The sequence below is a fragment of the Pholcus phalangioides genome, unplaced genomic scaffold (assembly GCF_987345545.1).
Source record: "Pholcus phalangioides strain wild (caught in Gottingen) unplaced genomic scaffold, Ppha-v1.0 ptg000001l_1, whole genome shotgun sequence".
Classification (NCBI taxonomy): domain Eukaryota; kingdom Metazoa; phylum Arthropoda; class Arachnida; order Araneae; family Pholcidae; genus Pholcus; species Pholcus phalangioides.
Genome location: NW_028301594.1, coordinates 19,912,428 through 19,929,585, shown reverse-complemented (window position 1 = coordinate 19,929,585; position 17,158 = coordinate 19,912,428). Strand labels below are relative to the sequence as shown.

General features: G+C 36.5%; 1 protein-coding gene across 2 annotated transcripts in view; it reads right to left on the bottom strand.

Moving 5' to 3' along the window:
* The window catches only part of LOC149090035 (cell adhesion molecule Dscam1-like), a 105,228-nt gene that overhangs the window by 71,915 nt on the left and 16,155 nt on the right, over positions 1-17,158 (bottom strand). For both annotated transcript variants that reach the window (XM_089232013.1, XM_089232015.1), the window contains exon 3: positions 1,040-1,201. In XM_089232013.1, the coding sequence (XP_089088139.1) occupies positions 1,040-1,201 (162 nt within the window). The remainder of the gene's footprint in view (positions 1-1,039; positions 1,202-17,158) is intronic.

Below are 17,158 nucleotides of genomic sequence, written 5' to 3'. Positions count from 1 at the left end.
CAAGTGGTAATTTTTTCTGAATTTTCATGAATTTGATGTTACTTGTAGAACTTAAAACTCTTGAAACTGTTCGTCTTGAGCACTGCAATTGTAAGGCAAATTTTATACTACTGGATGACATTTTGCTCCTTATTTGCTAGAGAATAAACATTACGCTTTGTTCGGAGCAAACAAGCATGGGATGCGGCAAAATCGTTTTTCCTTTTCTTTTGCAAAGCCAGATATTCCACGGATTAAAACATTTGTGTCAGCTCATCGAAAACTTTCAAGTCTATTCGATATATACGTTTTAGAAACGCTGATGGCACGCAATAGCCAAATTTGACGAATTTCCTTTTTTGCAGCTCTTTACCCCGTAAAGAAGTTATATTTTTATTATGTTGTTATCCAGTGACGTAGCGGTGACGTAGAGGGTTTGCATAAGGTAACGCAACGGCACACTATACTGTAAAATAGTGGAAATGAAAAAATGTCTTATATTTAATTACCTACTGGAATTCAGAAAAATATTAAAATATCAAAAACTGTTTCTTGGACGTTGATGTAATTTCGCTCATGATTATAAACTATATCAATACATGCACTTGAGTTCCATTATCGTGGAATTGTCCTTTCCATGTTTTTTTTCGTGAATATTCGCGACGTTTTATAATTAGGTCTCACACTGTATGACTGTAAGAAAGGCTCACAGACTCATTCTATTAAAGTTTTCTAAAATATGTTCTCCCTTGACATTTCAGATATTTCGCATAACCCCCATTACTTTTAAAAGTACTTATTCCAGTATCACATAAAGCATTTTCTGGACTTTCTGTAGTTTTAAAACCAGGTTTAATGTATAAGGTGTGCTTATTGGCTATTCTAGAATAGGCTTGTGCTCCGCAAACATATCGAAATGCCGACTTTAGAAAAAGATAAATATTCTTGAAAGAATTTTTCTTCTCTTGTCTGTGCTCGGATATTGAAATTATTCAGGAGGCGGGATTCACAGCTCGAAAAATTTCAGTATTGTGAAAGCGAGAAATACATAGATACTCACCACTGAAAGTATCGAGCGTTATTAAGAATCCGTCGTTCCTCTCCCAGGATGTGACGGATACGTAATCTCGGACGTAAGTCGGAAGCAAACATCTAAGGACAGCGACGTTGCCTTTTATAACGAATTCGTCGAAAAGGCGAATTTCATATTCCTTTGACACCACTGCAAGGAAATCAAAAAAAGGAAAGAAAAAAGGTTGAATAAATCCTCACACACACACACACACACACACACATACACAGTACGCAGTATTTAAATAAAATCTGAGGTATTTTTTTCGATATTTTTCTAAAAAAATCCGTCGCATTAATACGAAATTTTAAATTTATTCAGATTTTTGCCGTTGCTTCAAACGATGAATGGAAAATGCTGTTTAGGCTGACAGGAGTGGAAAAATATTTAGAGAGGAATAAATATAAAATAAAGGTACAATATTGAAAACTTAGCGAATGACTGTCTGAATACCGATTCGAAATTTATGATGTACGGCGAAACAGTGGTAATGGCAGAACTCAAGGAAAATCACATGTTACATGAGTCATTCGCCAGCAATTTCACTAAAAACCCATGATAATTAAGGAGACACAGATGCTCTTTGCAAACAACCTAATCGGATTTATACAAAGGTTTGTATATTTTTTTTCGCAAAAACAATTTAAGGGGAAAAAAAATCACAATTGATTACCCCTAAGCAGGGGCATCGGCAGACAGTCATTTCACTCATTCGAAACCACATGAAACGCAGGAGAATAACACAAAACATCATTTTTTTTATGAATTGAATATGTAATATTTTATCAGAAAGTACTAAGAAATGAAATACATATATTGAAGAAACATATTATTAGCTTTGACTAGAGAAGTCACAAATGTAGCCCTCTCTGCAGTGTCCCATCTTGAACACTGTTGGTGAACCCATCTTCCACAGCTAGTACAGTGGAACCACATCTCTTTATTTCTATCTATTCAGAATTCTTCACAGCAGCAAACGTAGATTTCCGAATTCGTACAGTAAACGGACTGACATTGTCCTAAGAGCATGCTGTGCCACGAAACAGAAAAGTAAAAGAACGGCTTAATCTGACTGTTCTCAATCTTTATTGACTCGGAACCCCCTTTTTAGTGTAAAATTTCTGTTGCGGAGCCACTCGGAAGTGTACACGGATCTCTAGGGGGCTCTGCAGAGCACCGGTCGAGAACTGCTGTTAAGAAAAAAAAATCAACTCTATGTATTGAACGGCGAGTAACTCCCGCTGTATGGAGTTTTTGAGTTTTTGCTACCATCCTATTTTGCTTGCCTACTGAAGAAGGAACCTGATGTAGTTCCGAAATGCGTCTGGCTATTTTGGAGAGAGCTAGACGGCTTTTTCTCAGTTCAAGATATCAAGGAAACATATTTTCTGCATATTATGCTGAGGTGAACTCGGAAAGAAAAGTCATCTTGTCTCCGCCGGGACTCGAATCCAAGCTCTCTTGGAAACTTTTCTTTCCGAGTTCACCTCAGCATAATATCCAGAAAATATCGGTTTCCTTAATATCTTGGGCTGACAAAAAGCTCCCTCTTTCTCTCTCTCTCTATCTCTGAAAAACCGTCCCATCTGGGGGGCTATTTCCTGAAGTTAAGAGATGCTACTAATGTGTTTACTTCAGCGTTTCACGCCACAGTGCGTGAAATAAGGAAGGCAGGGTAGTGTCTCTAGTAGTGTAGATGGTAGCATCCTGCGCCCCCGGTATGCAAGAGTGCCTGGGTTCGAGTCCCGGTGGAGACGAGACAACTTCTCTTTCTGAGTTCACCTCAGCATAAATATCCTGAAAATATCTATTTCCTTGGCGTCTAGCTATTGTTCTCTTTATATTTTGGTTTTACTTACGTTGCTTCATATGTGTATGAATGACGTAACTTAAATCGACACGTTATTTGGACACTGGAAGTATGCTTCTAGGATCATCGGTTCGCCAGTAAAATGTCGTACGTCCTGTTACCTATGCATCCCCCCCTTCCCCCGTATAGTAGTAGAAGAACATTTGGGACTATACAATATATGACACTGATAAAAATATAATAAATTATTTGCCGAAAACACACACACACACAGTATCTATAACAAATTAATCTCATTCCGGTTGATAACACTCACAAGTTAAATTAATCCGTTCATTTAGCTTAATTGCATGACACTACTCGAAAAGGCAAGATAAATAGATAGATACTCGCAGTACGAAGCCTCTGGAGTTATTCGCAACGTCACATCGGGCCCCTTAAACAATAAAATAAACGATAGATTCTGTGAAGGTGGGCGGGGGGGGGGGGTAAAAATATTCATCCGAAGGTGATTTTTCAAAGAGGGTGTCTCTCCTGCCACTAGTAAAAATCCATGTCTGAATTGTTTTCTTTATCTAAACAACGGAGTTCGAGCGCTGGAAATTTTAATTTGGAATGACTCAATAGTATTGAATCGATTAGACTTTTACGGGTGGGAGGGTGAAGAAGATTCTCCCATTGTATTTCCAAGAGACACACAGACAAGCGAGAAACCATCATTTTTCATTTCCTACTGGATTATTCCGGTAGCAACACTGGATTCCGAAACCATTTTTCCGATAGTAGGCTGTTACTTACTTCCTGCGCATCTTTAATGAATGGTTTTCCTATTCGTATAACGATATATATCCTATCCCTTCATTTTTTTTTCATTTCTTTTTTCTAGGAAATTTTCATTCTTCTTGGTATTTTCATCATTTTTTTTTCTCAATGTTATCCGTTCTTATACATTGTTCTTCTATTCTAATAACCCTGGAGAAATGAAAAAAAAAAAAAAGATAAAGGTTTAACATCATTGTATAGTCTATTGATAAGGGAAAAATGCTAAAGGGATAGAAGAAAAACGCTGTGCATAGAAAAACTGGAGGATTATCTAGGTTCTTTCTTTTGAAGGTTGGTTATAAAAGCAAAGAAATATATACCTATTCATTCAACTGAGAATCATTTTTCGAAACAGTTTGAAGCAATTTTTTTTTTTGGTTTTCACTTTTTTGACATTGATATTAATTAATTATTAATCCCTTGTTGGATCTCGGAAGTGTTTAGTCAGTGTCGAGAGAATTAAAATGAGCATATTTAGGGGTGTCAAAAAGTTTTGAAATGTTTTACAGCGGGTATGTTATGTGATAAATTATGCCATTTTCATCCCTTACATGCAATATTTCTGTATATACCCTGCTTTTATCATTTAGCTGTGAGTACAAAAGCAAATATTGGTTCAAAATGCATGCGAAATGAGTGCGAACAAATATTAATCTATTTTTTCTAGTTTAGCGAACTTGAATTATTTTTAAATCGTAACTTTAATTACATATGATTATATTAAAGTTATTATTTTTAGTTTCTAATAAACATGGATAATCTTATAAAGTTAATCTAAAAATAGCAATTAGAATGCTACACATTCTTAATCTAATTAGCATTAGAACTTCTTATTATTATTTTTTTCATTACAGAAACTGTAGAAATCTACTCTGACCAAATAAAAGTGTTAAAATCACTCCATCCTGCGAATCTGCGAGCGTAAAACGTCTGTTTCGGATTATGCCGTGTAACCCAGTGGTTCTCATTCTTGGGCCACACGGCGTTCTTGCGATCCTGGGATATTCTGGGGAGGGGGGAGCGGGCAGGCTCACAGGTGAAAATCATATAACAGGGGAAGCCATAACAAGTGGTGAAGGTGGCCACAGAGAACTGTGAAGAAATAAAAAAAATATAATTGCAAGTGAAATCATACGGTGGGGGAAGTGTGACTATTTCGAGAATCCAGCAGAGCTGTCCGTAGAACCAGGGTCATCTTAATAGGCCCATATGGGAATGGCATGTCTCCGCCCACAAGTTTGGGGCTGACAGGGCCCCAGAGGCCCGGGACGAATATCTTACCATTTCTTGTTTTTTTTTTTCCATATAAATTCACTGAAAGAGGGGCGCTGCTGTAGGATGTGAGGGAGCCATGACTCGGCTCCTCATATTCATGGGGGATCCGGCCAACATGACGGAATTCGGTATTAGGGTGATGTGTGAGGGAGAGTCGATTTGTTTGTTCTGCAGGTTCGTTTTGTGTGTGTGTGTGTATACCTGTTTCTCCCATATAATTTGGCTCTTCTTCTTGATTCGTGCCTGGCCCGGGGTTCCAGAGATCGATCTTATTTATAAAATTGTTGTATCATTATAAATTTAGTTTCGATTAGATGCGATAAGTGAAAAGGAACTCACTCTTGGATGAAGGTAGGTGACCCAGGATAAGACTGGTGGAGGGACGGACACAAGAAGAAAATATGGTCCAAACGGGGGGGGGGGGTTCCTGGGCTGAAAAAGGTTGAAGAAACACTGCTGTAACCGAATGTATCTTCCGAATTAGGGGATTTCTTCATTTTGAGCCACTACCAAAACCTGAATTGAACCCTCATCTGGTTTCGTTCATGAACGAAACAAATCTTTTGGAAATTAAGGGAAGAAAATATAAGAAAAGAAATAACAAAAAAAAAGCAAACATCCGTTTTGGTTTAGCTTCTCGAACGAACTTAGTAAGTATTTGTGCGGACGTGAGAAGAGATCATCATGATGCAATTCCGCCAATCGACCTTTTACCACAGGACACACTGCGTTCGTCTAGCTTTTTTTTACAGATCCGGGACAAAAAAGAAATAAAATAAAAACAACTTTTAGCACTTTTTCTCGGTTTGGAATTGCAGTCACAGATTGAGGAAAACAGCAACTACTAGCACTTTCCTACTGCTCGTATAAGTAGAATCACCTCTGTGTTGCTGTTGAAATTAAGGTCTTGTTTGCGGACTCCTCACCAGTGGAAACTCTCACTTCACTAACTGATGAAAATAACAAAGTCTTTCTCTATCTTGTGTGTGTGTTCAACGTTTTTTTCCCCCTCTTTCCTTTTATTATCATTTGTTATTATTATTATTCTCGTAGGAAAAATTAGTTCTCGGTTGAAGGAGCTCGTTACGGAAATGCACTTTGGCCAGAAAATAATTTTAATCCTTTCCTTGTTGAGAGTCATTCGAATTTACTTAGAATGTTCCGATCATATTTTCTGTTTAATAGCGATTCCAACGTGATCGAATATTTTCGAAAACTAGAGTAAAGATTTACGAAGTTTTGGTACTTCTTCTCTTTTCCTTTTCTTTTTGTTTGAGAAATTTCAAAATTTTTCGAAAAACAGTTTTTTTTTTTTTTAGTTTTAAAAACTTAACTTTTAACTTTTAAAAAGCGCTCAAACTTGTGAAAGAAAAACAAAATTCTCTCTGGATTCCCCATCTGTTACGATCTGATGATTTCCATCCTGTGACACGTTATTCTCACCAAGCAACGTGACGTGAGATCCACTGATTGAATTTAATATTATCAGATCTTAAATCAAACGTGTCTTTCGGTCCCGTATTCTGGAGTGACTATACAGTGTTATTCTAAATTCATGAGACAACCTTTGAGAGGTGATATAAGATACCTAAACAAGCATTTTTGATCATAGGATGTGTGGTCAAATCGTAAAAGCAAAAGCGAATGAACGCCAGGGGCTCTGCCACCAGACTTATCCCGTTGCCGAGATCTCTTCCAGCCCAGCTTTGTGGCAGGGTGTGGAACAAAGTGAGTGCACCTAACAGTCTGAGTGTGCAGCTAGTGTTGTGCTTGATATTTCAGTGGTGCCATCTATACTTCAAATTGTGAGTGAAGAGTAATGATTGAATATTGTTACGTTGTAGGTCTGTTGCTCTCTGTGGCGAAACATGTTAACGGGGAGATCGGCTCGCATTTGCGCCTTGAAGTTGGAAACCACAGAAAACCAACTTCAGCCGACCACCACTGTGGCGCCGGTGGGCTTCGAAACCGACTATGACCACTCGACCACCACAGCGGCTAAAAGCAAAGGCGGTAGAGGGTGTTTTTAGAGAATGTGCAATAACACTTCACCAAAAGCAAATATTATATTTTTTCCACGGATTTGCTGCAGTAAGTGCAATCAACCATCAGAGTGTTGTAATGCGATTGGCCTTCTCATGGAACAACCTGGTACAACCTGCTAACGCAAATTTTACCACATGTCATTATACCGCTAGATCATTGTTTGACGCAACATAACCTTGATGGTCCTGGCACCAATAAAAAACAAACACCAATTCAATCCGAAAGTGCATATGCACCCTTCGAATGTTTATAGCACATATAGCCGCAAATCTGTCGGGAAAATATGATATTTGTTTGTAGCGAAGTGTTGTTGTGCACTTCCTAAAAACACCCTCTACCGTCTTTGTTATTGCGATTCAACCGCACATTTTATGATCAAATTACCTGTTTATGTGTCTTATATCACCTCTCAAAGTTTGCCCCATGAATTCAGAATCATCCCGTGTAACACATGCATTGAAAATTTCACGAAAAAAAATTTTTTTTTTGGCGATTCACAGTGGTTTATTATTGTGGTATGCTGTAGAATATAAATGGAAAGCATTCTTTATCCAGCTGTAACCAGCGGTTGGATTGATATCAAAATGTTCACAAATTTCATTCAAAAAATGCTTTGCGAAGTTCTGATAAAAAACCATGAAAATTTCTGAGGAAAAAATTGTGAAAAATGTTCAGAGGAAATAATCCGAGACAAAATTTTGAGATTAACAAAATTCGATACAAAATAAAACAATGTTTCAATCCATTATTTTCAGTCCATTTCAATCTACAGGGTGCCCCATAATTTCGTAAATAGTTTAAATAGTTCATAGAAATTAAAGGAATTGGTGTATTTGAATGCGGTTTACGAAAAAGTTATTATCACGAAGAGGGATAACAAATAGCGAGTCTGCTAAAATGTATTTCACGGGGAAAAAAATCGTTCAAATATTAGAGATGAATATTTATAATCATGTTCATTATAACGCAATTTATAAATTATACAAATTATATTCATTGCTAATTCTAGTGAAGTTTGGCAATGAAAGCAAGCTTCTTTGAAAGAAACGAGACATTTAAAAAAAAAAAAAAATGTCGGGAAGTGCAAAATCTGGAAATATTTCGTAGTGGTCATGTCGGTGAGCAAGAGTCGGAATGTCAAACATGCAACAAATATATATATATTTTCGATTTTACGTGTAAACTGAAAACAGACGAACATTCCCTAGATGTGATTAGCTCTAAACTTATAGGAATTTCTAGGAGAAATGTCATTTAAACGGAAACAAAAAGTGAGGAAAAACTGGTCGTTACATCCGAGATGGTTGCTTTGCATCGACGTTTTTAGAAATGTTCAGTTACATTATTTTCTATGGGAATCAGTCCAAACCACTGGTTATCGACGTTATAGCCGAGTTGTCGTCACATCCATGGTCGTTTCGACATAGGTTAACTGTAAATGTGTTTTTTTCCTTACCATTCTATTTTGCGTGCATGCGTTTTTGAAAATGTCCTCTTTACGGTGATTTGGTAGATCCCTGACAACAATCTTCACGATGGTAGACGAGCATCTTACCACCATGCCACTCGGGCACCCAGTCGTGAAAACTGACATGGGGCTGTAATACCTGCATCAACACACACACACACACAATTTATCTTTATGTATGGCTAACCGTTGGTCATCTTGCTTATACCGCAGATGATGCGTAATAAGCAAGCGTCGTTGGTAAATTCGATAAGTATGGGTGGTAAACTTGATAACTACTTGGAATTTATACCTTTTACCTGTAATTATGCATAATACCTAATTGTAATTGGTGAATTTGATAAATATGAAAAAAAATTCCAAGTGAGTCTAATATGCGTGATGGATCCAGTTGGATCCCGATATAATGATAACAATTTTACGACGATTATACCCCGATATAATGATACAATGCAGGTATGAATTACCATTCATAGTATATCATATAGTGGGATTTATTATGTTTACCAACGACGCGATGCTTGTGTATTATGCATTATAAGGCCAGTAAAAGTGATTAATTTCGGTAAATATATCAAACTTACGAACGACACTTGCGTACCATGCATAATCACCGGTAAAAGTGATGAATTTTAGGGAAATTTATCAAACTTGCCAAAATGCTTGGCAAGTATGCATATAATAACCGTATTTATCACATTTATATACATATAAGATAAGATAAAGATGCGAATCAAGAGCGGGAAATAATATTTCTGTATGAAATTCATTTCTAAAAGCAAACGCTGTTGAAGAAGAAGAAGATTGTTGTGAAATGAGCCGCATGATCGAAATATGGTGGAAAACATTATAAATAAATCGCCTAAATAAACACAGAAAAAAGTTTCGAAGCATAGCATTCAAAATAACCAGTTCGAGTGCAAATTTCGTTGATGTGCAATAAGCTCTTAAACTAATATCACTCTTTATGTTAGTGTGTGTCTGTGTGTGTATACGAGTTTATTCTGTATTTTTTTAAAATGTTTTTAAAGTTTCCTCACAACAAGCAAGGCTTACACTCGAAATTATAGTTCGAAGAGTTAATGGAAATGCCTCTTCTCTTCTCTCATAAACTGTCTGGCGCATTGCCATAGAATAATTTAGGAGGGCCGGGATGCTTCTTTTCATAATTATGTAAACGAAACGCACGCTTCGATGAGCGTTAATTACGCCTTTAGTGTTAATGATACGAGTTTGTGTTCTCAGCGTTTTTCACATCTCACTGAATCTTTATTAATGTTGCGAGCTGTTCCGTTTAATGACGCTGCCACCTTTGACCACGAGTGTCCCTGGCTGTGGCGGTCATCGATGATGTATCTCTGTGCAAACGGGATGAAACTCGATAATAAAACGATAACGGAAATTTGGATCGTCCCTCATCAGAAATTAATTTCGATAAGTACAAATTGTTTCGAAAATACCGTATTTTAAGTAACTTCCCCTTTTTGCGAAAAATTTGGTCCCAAAAATAGGGGTTTCTTGTACATCGATAGCATTAATATGCATCTTTTCAACTTTTTCAGTCCAAATTTAAGCCCAAAAAATCGGGGTGGATTTCATTTTATCCCGTCCAGACTCTATCGACAATTGTCAATGTTAGCCCATTGCCCGGGATGTGTGGCTGGGTGGTGTCGGGCGCTTTATTATGTATGCATGTAAAAATTACAAAAATTATATGCACGACAATAAAACACATATGAAAAAAAAAGTTACAGATGGTAAATAATTCACAATAGAGCAATTACAGGAAAAATAAGAAATAGCAAAATAACGTTATCGAGTCCATGGCTTTGTAGCTCTAGCGAGCCCTATGTTGTCTACCGTGGCCAAGCCAAGGTCCTCGACTCGCGTCTGATCTTCTCGGCTTGGTGGCTTGCGTGAGCCGTTCGTATCGATGTGGCCAGCCCAGGTGCTGATCCACACCTCTCTCATCTTGTTGGCTCTAGTGAGCACTAAACCGTGGCTAGGCCATGTCTTGGACCACATCTACTCTTCTCGGCTTGGTTTCCTTATGCACTTCGGAAGGTACAGACCAGGGGTTTCAACCCAATGGCCCTCCGAGCTTCTTGCCGTGGCGTGCTGACCATTTTGAGAAAATAGCTATTTTACGTAGAAGAACGATTAAAATACAAAAAAAATAAAAATAAAATTCGTTCAGGAGTGTTAGTTACTGGAATCTGTACTATAAGACATTCTCATTTTCTTACATGTTGAGTAGTGTCTGTTTAATTATACTGACACTATTCGACCTATGTAGCTCCCGTTGTGGTGGACTTATTTCATTGAAACTTTATACATACGTTATTTAAACGGTGAAAAGATAACTGCGATAAAAAAAACACCAATTTTTTTTTTTCAATCTTTCTTTTCGCCGTAGTTCATTTATCCTATATAAAAAAAGTTTCATTAAAATAATTCCATCGAATGGGCGCTACATACGTCTAAGTAGTGTCAGTTTTTTTTTACCACCCCCTGTATTATATGGTCCTATTATATAGTATATAAATTGCCCGAAAAGGATAAAAAATTCTGTGATTGTTTCTAAAATTATAGAAAATATGGATGCGCATTTCTCTTATAAAAATATCGCAAAAAATATTTATCACAAAAATGTTTCTTCTGCTGCCATCTATGAAATATAAAGTAAACTATCTGTAAAAAATTTCAAGTAAAGTTATTTGTTAATTTCAAACCAATATATAAGCATGAAAACGATAAAAATGTGTTATGGTATTATATATTATTTGTTTTTATAGTGAATACCGGTGTAAATTTTATGCGTCAAAATATCAGTTCATATGTTTTTATGTTTGACGGTAAATCCGTTTTCATAAACATCGAAAACACGGTAACCGATATTTTGGCGCATAAAATTTACACCAGCATGGCGAATAGAAAAAAAAATATATATAGTTTCATTTCACATGTTGTTCATTTTTATTTCACACGTGTTCAAATTCTTCACCCATTTTTATTTAAAGAATTGTAAGAAATAGTTTTGTTTTTATTTGATAGGTGACCACAAGTGTCCTAGCTAAACGCAATTTTTAGTATATACCATACAGGTGCACAGCTACCAGCACGCACCGTAATGAACTGACGGACCGTTGATTCTAGAGGAATACTTTCAATTAGAAAAGTATCTAAATAACGGATGGACCTCGGATATTGCAAGGGGTTGTATAGTTATTAAAACTGAAAAATTAATTTTCTATACGGACACCATGTGCTCAAAAACCTAATTAGAAAGTTTTCACTTTATATTTTTTGAGACCACCAATGGAAATTACACGTTTTTAAGTACAATATTTGCTGAGATATTTAAACTCAAAAATTGGAGAAAAGTTCGTGGTGGGGGGGGGGGGGGAGAGCATAAATGCGGGTAAAACGCGTTTTAACAAACACAGGTTTTTCCACATTTAATTCGGCTTTTAAGAAGGATGACCATCCCCTACCCCTTTTGGTCCGCGCCTTCATTAGATCGTCCTGATCGATCTTATTTATAAAATGTTTGTTAAGTATACTTTTTAAGTTCAATAAGTGGAAATTTTTTTCTTCTGAATGGTGGCGGGGCGGAGTTCTAGATAACACAGGGAAATGATGTGAAGAAAATGTGGTCCAAAGGGATAGTTCATGGCCCACCGGCTAAAAAAGGTTAAAAACACTGTTCTAGATTGGAGGTTCTAATCCAGTGGAAGCCCATGGCCCGGTTTAATTCATTTTTGTAAGGAGAAGGCCCAGTCATTCACATGACTAAGGCCGGGATTACACTTTGAAAGTTTGATAAAAGAATTTTACAAAACTTGAAAAAACAACCAATAACCCTATTGGTTACATTCGGTTCAACGTAACTGATACGCTCAGTGGTTGCATTTGATCTAATGCGTAGTTTCCCAAACTTTTTGTTGCATCTCCCCCTATCAGAAATTTTTTTCACCCCCAACTCCCGTGAACCCATAGGATCGCATGTTAAATCCATAGCTCCTATCGCACACTGAACCATCGCCCACCAGTGGACGATATTGGCGAATTCGGGAAACATTGCTCCAATGTAACCGATATGCTTACCAGTTGCATTTGCCAAGTTTTATAAAAGAAATTTTACAAAACTTTTATAATATAATACCAGCCTGAACGGGAAATAAATAGGAAAAAATGAAACGGCGAATCTGTCCCAGCCCGGTTTGACTGACATCAGGGTCGGGTAGATTAAGGCAACACTGTTTTAGAATGTAGAGGGTTCCGAAGTACATGGGCAATTATTTCAGTTCTGTAAAAGCCAAAAAGTGAAGTGGAGAAAACGCTGGTAGATGTGAAATTTTTGTATCAACATGACTTCATCCCGGAGAGAGATTTAGATAGACTTGAGTAAGGTAAATTTGACGAAGGACAACACACCATTTCTTTCGAAAAAATAAATAAATCTACTTTTTTTTACGAGCAAATGTGGAATGTGCGAAAAGAATGTCTTAGAAAAGAAAAATCAAGAACAATCATCATTTTGAATAGCACGAGATTTCCGTAATCTCCCAAATATTCAAATTTATTTCCATCATTTGTTTTACATTCCAAATATATTCCAGACTCAACATTAGGAACTTTCCTTTGCTTTTTTTTCATTCGGGGGAAAATTTCTATCTCTATTCAAGAAAAACGAGAAAGTCACCTTCCCTCTTCAGTTTCGGTGACTTCAGCTCGGAATCGTCTCTAAATTTCACGGTTTCCTGTATTTTTGATGAACACTCACGTACATGAAACCAAGGAGAGACAAACTCTGTCTTTCCATTATTTTGAATCGTTAGCGTTATCCTGTTCCCGTACAGGAGAAAATTTCCAAGTATATATATGGAAGACATTACGGCAAACCGAGTATCCCCTCCCCCCCTTCTAAGTGAAGATTTACTTCAAATGCCAGATTTTTGCGGTGAGTGGGAAAGGCAATTGGTGCATTGATCACGTGATTTTGTTAGCCTTTTTCCCTTCTAATTGGCTCAAACTGCAGTAAAAGTTGTTGAGAATACAAGAAAGTTTTCCCGATTTAGTTGGTTTTTGAGCTTTTTGAACATCGTGAATTCATCTTGAAATTTAATTTATTTTGAAGTTCAACATATCAGGATATAACGTCTGGTATCGGTTCGAGCAGCTATCTCTCGGATGGAAATAAAATTGGTTTATATAGACGCACAAAAAATTACTGTAAAGAGCCTCTAAAAGATATAACATATATAATATCTGACAGTTTTCCAGTCGAAATTATGAAAAAGATTGCATTTTCAAAAATTTTTCCATTCAGTAAGTTTTAGAAAATTATATTATACGTGGTTGCTTTCTCTCAATTATAATGAAAACAGACTTTCAAGCTCTCAGAAGAAAATAGTTTGTTTCCATACGAAACTATTGTAGATAATTGCCACTTACTATAATTAGAATAACTTTGGCAATCAAAAAAAATAATTTCCCTTTTCGGTTTTATTCACGTTTTCTGTGAATTGAATCAGTAAAATAGTATATAGTTTCCTTCTTACAGTAAAATTCAGTCCACGCCACTTAATGTGATCACATCGGAACTCGAAGTTTCTGATAACAATAACCGATTGATAACTATATGCAAAAACATTCCTGGTTGTGAGTTGCGATGACCATACGCCCCATTAGGTTGAACGGGACGTAGGGAAACGGGATAACTCTGTTTTTCTGTCCCCCATAACTGGTTTCAAAATGTTAAATCGTGCGTTTTCCTTTTATGTTGTTCTAAAACAGGATTATTTTTAAAGATAAAAAACATTTTTTTGTTCCGAAATTTTGAAGAGTTAGAATGGAACTGTCTAAGAAAGGGGTTCTTGACCTTTTTCAGCCGCTAAATCAACAACAATCGAGCAGCCTCGCAACCCATATGACTGTTTATTTTTCGAAATTATTGAAATCAGTGACTTAATAAGTACATTTACAATAAATACAAATACAACGCCACAACAGGCAAATTGCCCAACGAGGTGGCTGACTTAAGAACATCATGGATCCCCGAGCCATTTTTTGGAGGCCCAACCTACTACACCACACCCCCCCCAACCCCCCAACGAATCGTTACATGCGGGAAATGTGCGTGTACGTGTAGTGAAACCTGACGTGAAGTTTTTTTTGTTGTTTCTCTGTAATGCTTGTTATGTGTAGTGCTGCCATCTGCCACTAGTTTTTCTAACTATGAGTGAAGTGTTATGATTGAATGATTTATTGTTGTAGGACTGTTGCTCTCTGTGGCGAGACTTTTTAACGGGGAGATCGGCTCGCATTTGCGCCTTGAAGTTGGGAACCACAGAAAACCAAGTTCAGCCGACCACCACTGTGGGGTTCGAACCCGGATCCTCGCATCGCGAGTCCATCACTATAACCACTCGACCACCACAGCGGCTATAGGACTAAGTGGATTCGTACAACTCATCTAGGAATCAACTGCGACTAGGTTTGGGTCGTGACCCATGGGTTAAGAACGTCTAATCTAATGTGCACCACAAATTACGATACTTTTGTTAATGTACGGACCGTTCCATACTTCCCCTGCAAAAGTCTTCCGGCCGAGGAACTGTGAATGTGGTCAATTGACTAACAACTGAAGGTACTTTTTTAACTTACACATGCCTCCACTATAGAGAAGCCATTGCAAAAGCAGCGCTACATGAACATGGCTCATAGCGGCTATTACGGCCCGATTATGTTACTGTGAACCGAGTAACGAAATTTTTGTCGATAAGGGAGCCTCTTGATCCCCCTAGATAGTCTTGCAGGTAGATAGCGACAACTTATAGAGGGAAACAATTGGTCTGGTTCAATCTTAGTTTCATATTATGCAAAAAAAAAATTGAACGGAAAAAAGGTAACATAAACCGAAGTCCTGATAACTATAAACGAATTTTTTCTCATGTGATTTTGTCTCTGTGAAAATTATCCTTTATTTTGGTAAGTGGAATCGACTGTGTTTAAATTTCATAGTAAAAGAAAATGTCTGCTTCCGTTAGTTGATTATTTGATTTATTTAACCGTGATTTGAAAACTGATTACTCTTACTATATTCATTGTTTAGTTCAGTTGTTATTTATACTAGGATTAGTTAAGCTGTAGGATATCTCAGCTTCATATTTTTGAATTTGTGACAATAACTAAAGTATTCAGCAATACTCATAGTAAATTCCTTATACACTACTTTAACTTTTGGACAGGTGTTTAAACACACATACCTTCAATTACGTAAATAACCTGCCCACTTTACATACGTCATTTAATTAACTAGGACTTGTATATGTACCGAGACACAAAGTTCATTTCCTATACGATCTCTATGTCCTGTAACTTTTAATTAGAACGTTGTTGCCGTGTTTCTACTGAACTCATCCAAAAATTGTTCATTAGTCTAAGCCAGGGTTTTCAAGACCTTTCAGACACGGCGGGACAAATAGAAACTTCCTACGAAGCCCGCGGACCACCAATTCATGTAATTTAATGACGTCTTAATTGAATTAGCCAGTGGGACTTCCAGTTAAACAAGGACAAAAATAATTGAACAATTTCATTTATTTTGAAATTATTTCCTTTATTAATTACCTATTTTTACACCAACTCTGAAAATTTTTTGATAAATTACTGATTAAATTAATTAATTATCGGAATAATTTTGATCTTAAATCTAAAATGTTTCTTTAATTATATATTTCGGTATAGTTCTGAAATTATTTTCTTTCTCAATATATCTCGAAATCCCTTTTTTCAATAATTAAGCAACTATTCTTTTATTGATTGTGAAACAATTTGTATCAGAAATTACTTTTCTCTCATTGATTTATAAGTTTTTTTTTCACTAATTCTGAAATTGCTTGTTTCAAAAATTTTAAAATAATTTATTTCAGTAATACTGTATTTTCATCAATTCTGGAATTATTTCTTTCGTTAATTTTGTAGTTAATCGTTTGTGTCAATGTTTCCAAACATTTTATGAAAATGATCGTCGGGCCACAACAAAAAAATTTCCAAGGGTCAAATAAGGCTCGCGGAGCAAGTTTTGAAGACCCCTGGTCCAAGCAAAATATTCGCCGAGATATTGCTCATTGAAAGTTGAGGAAACATCTCAGAATTTAAAAAAGGATTATTAAACTGCGGCATCGAAGAATCGCGCTGTTAATGTCTGAAGTTTGACTATTTATATATGTATGTTGTTCTTTCCCTCACTTTCAGAAATTTTTGAAAAAAAAAACCAACTCATATGAACGTTAGTTTGTGATTCTTTCCGTCTTTTCCTTCGATTTTCGAACTCAAATATCTAAGTGAATATTGCACGTAGAAACATGGATATTTTTGGGCTCAGGAGAGACAGGACAACAACTTTTTAAACGGGTTTTTTAGGACAGGGTGACTGAATAAAGAGTTAATTTAATTATTTCTCAATAACTATGCACCCACTTTTAATGTGAATGACGTATACTGGGGTTTACGCGTTATTTAGATACTCTTTCTAAACGGAAGCAAGCTTCAAGGATTAAGGTTTCGCGAGTTATTCCGGGATAAACAGACTTTCTTATGCACCCTGTATATGCTTCGACTATTAATACATCCATGAGATTCATTCGATGTATTAGTTGTCATTCAGTCAAACTGAAGA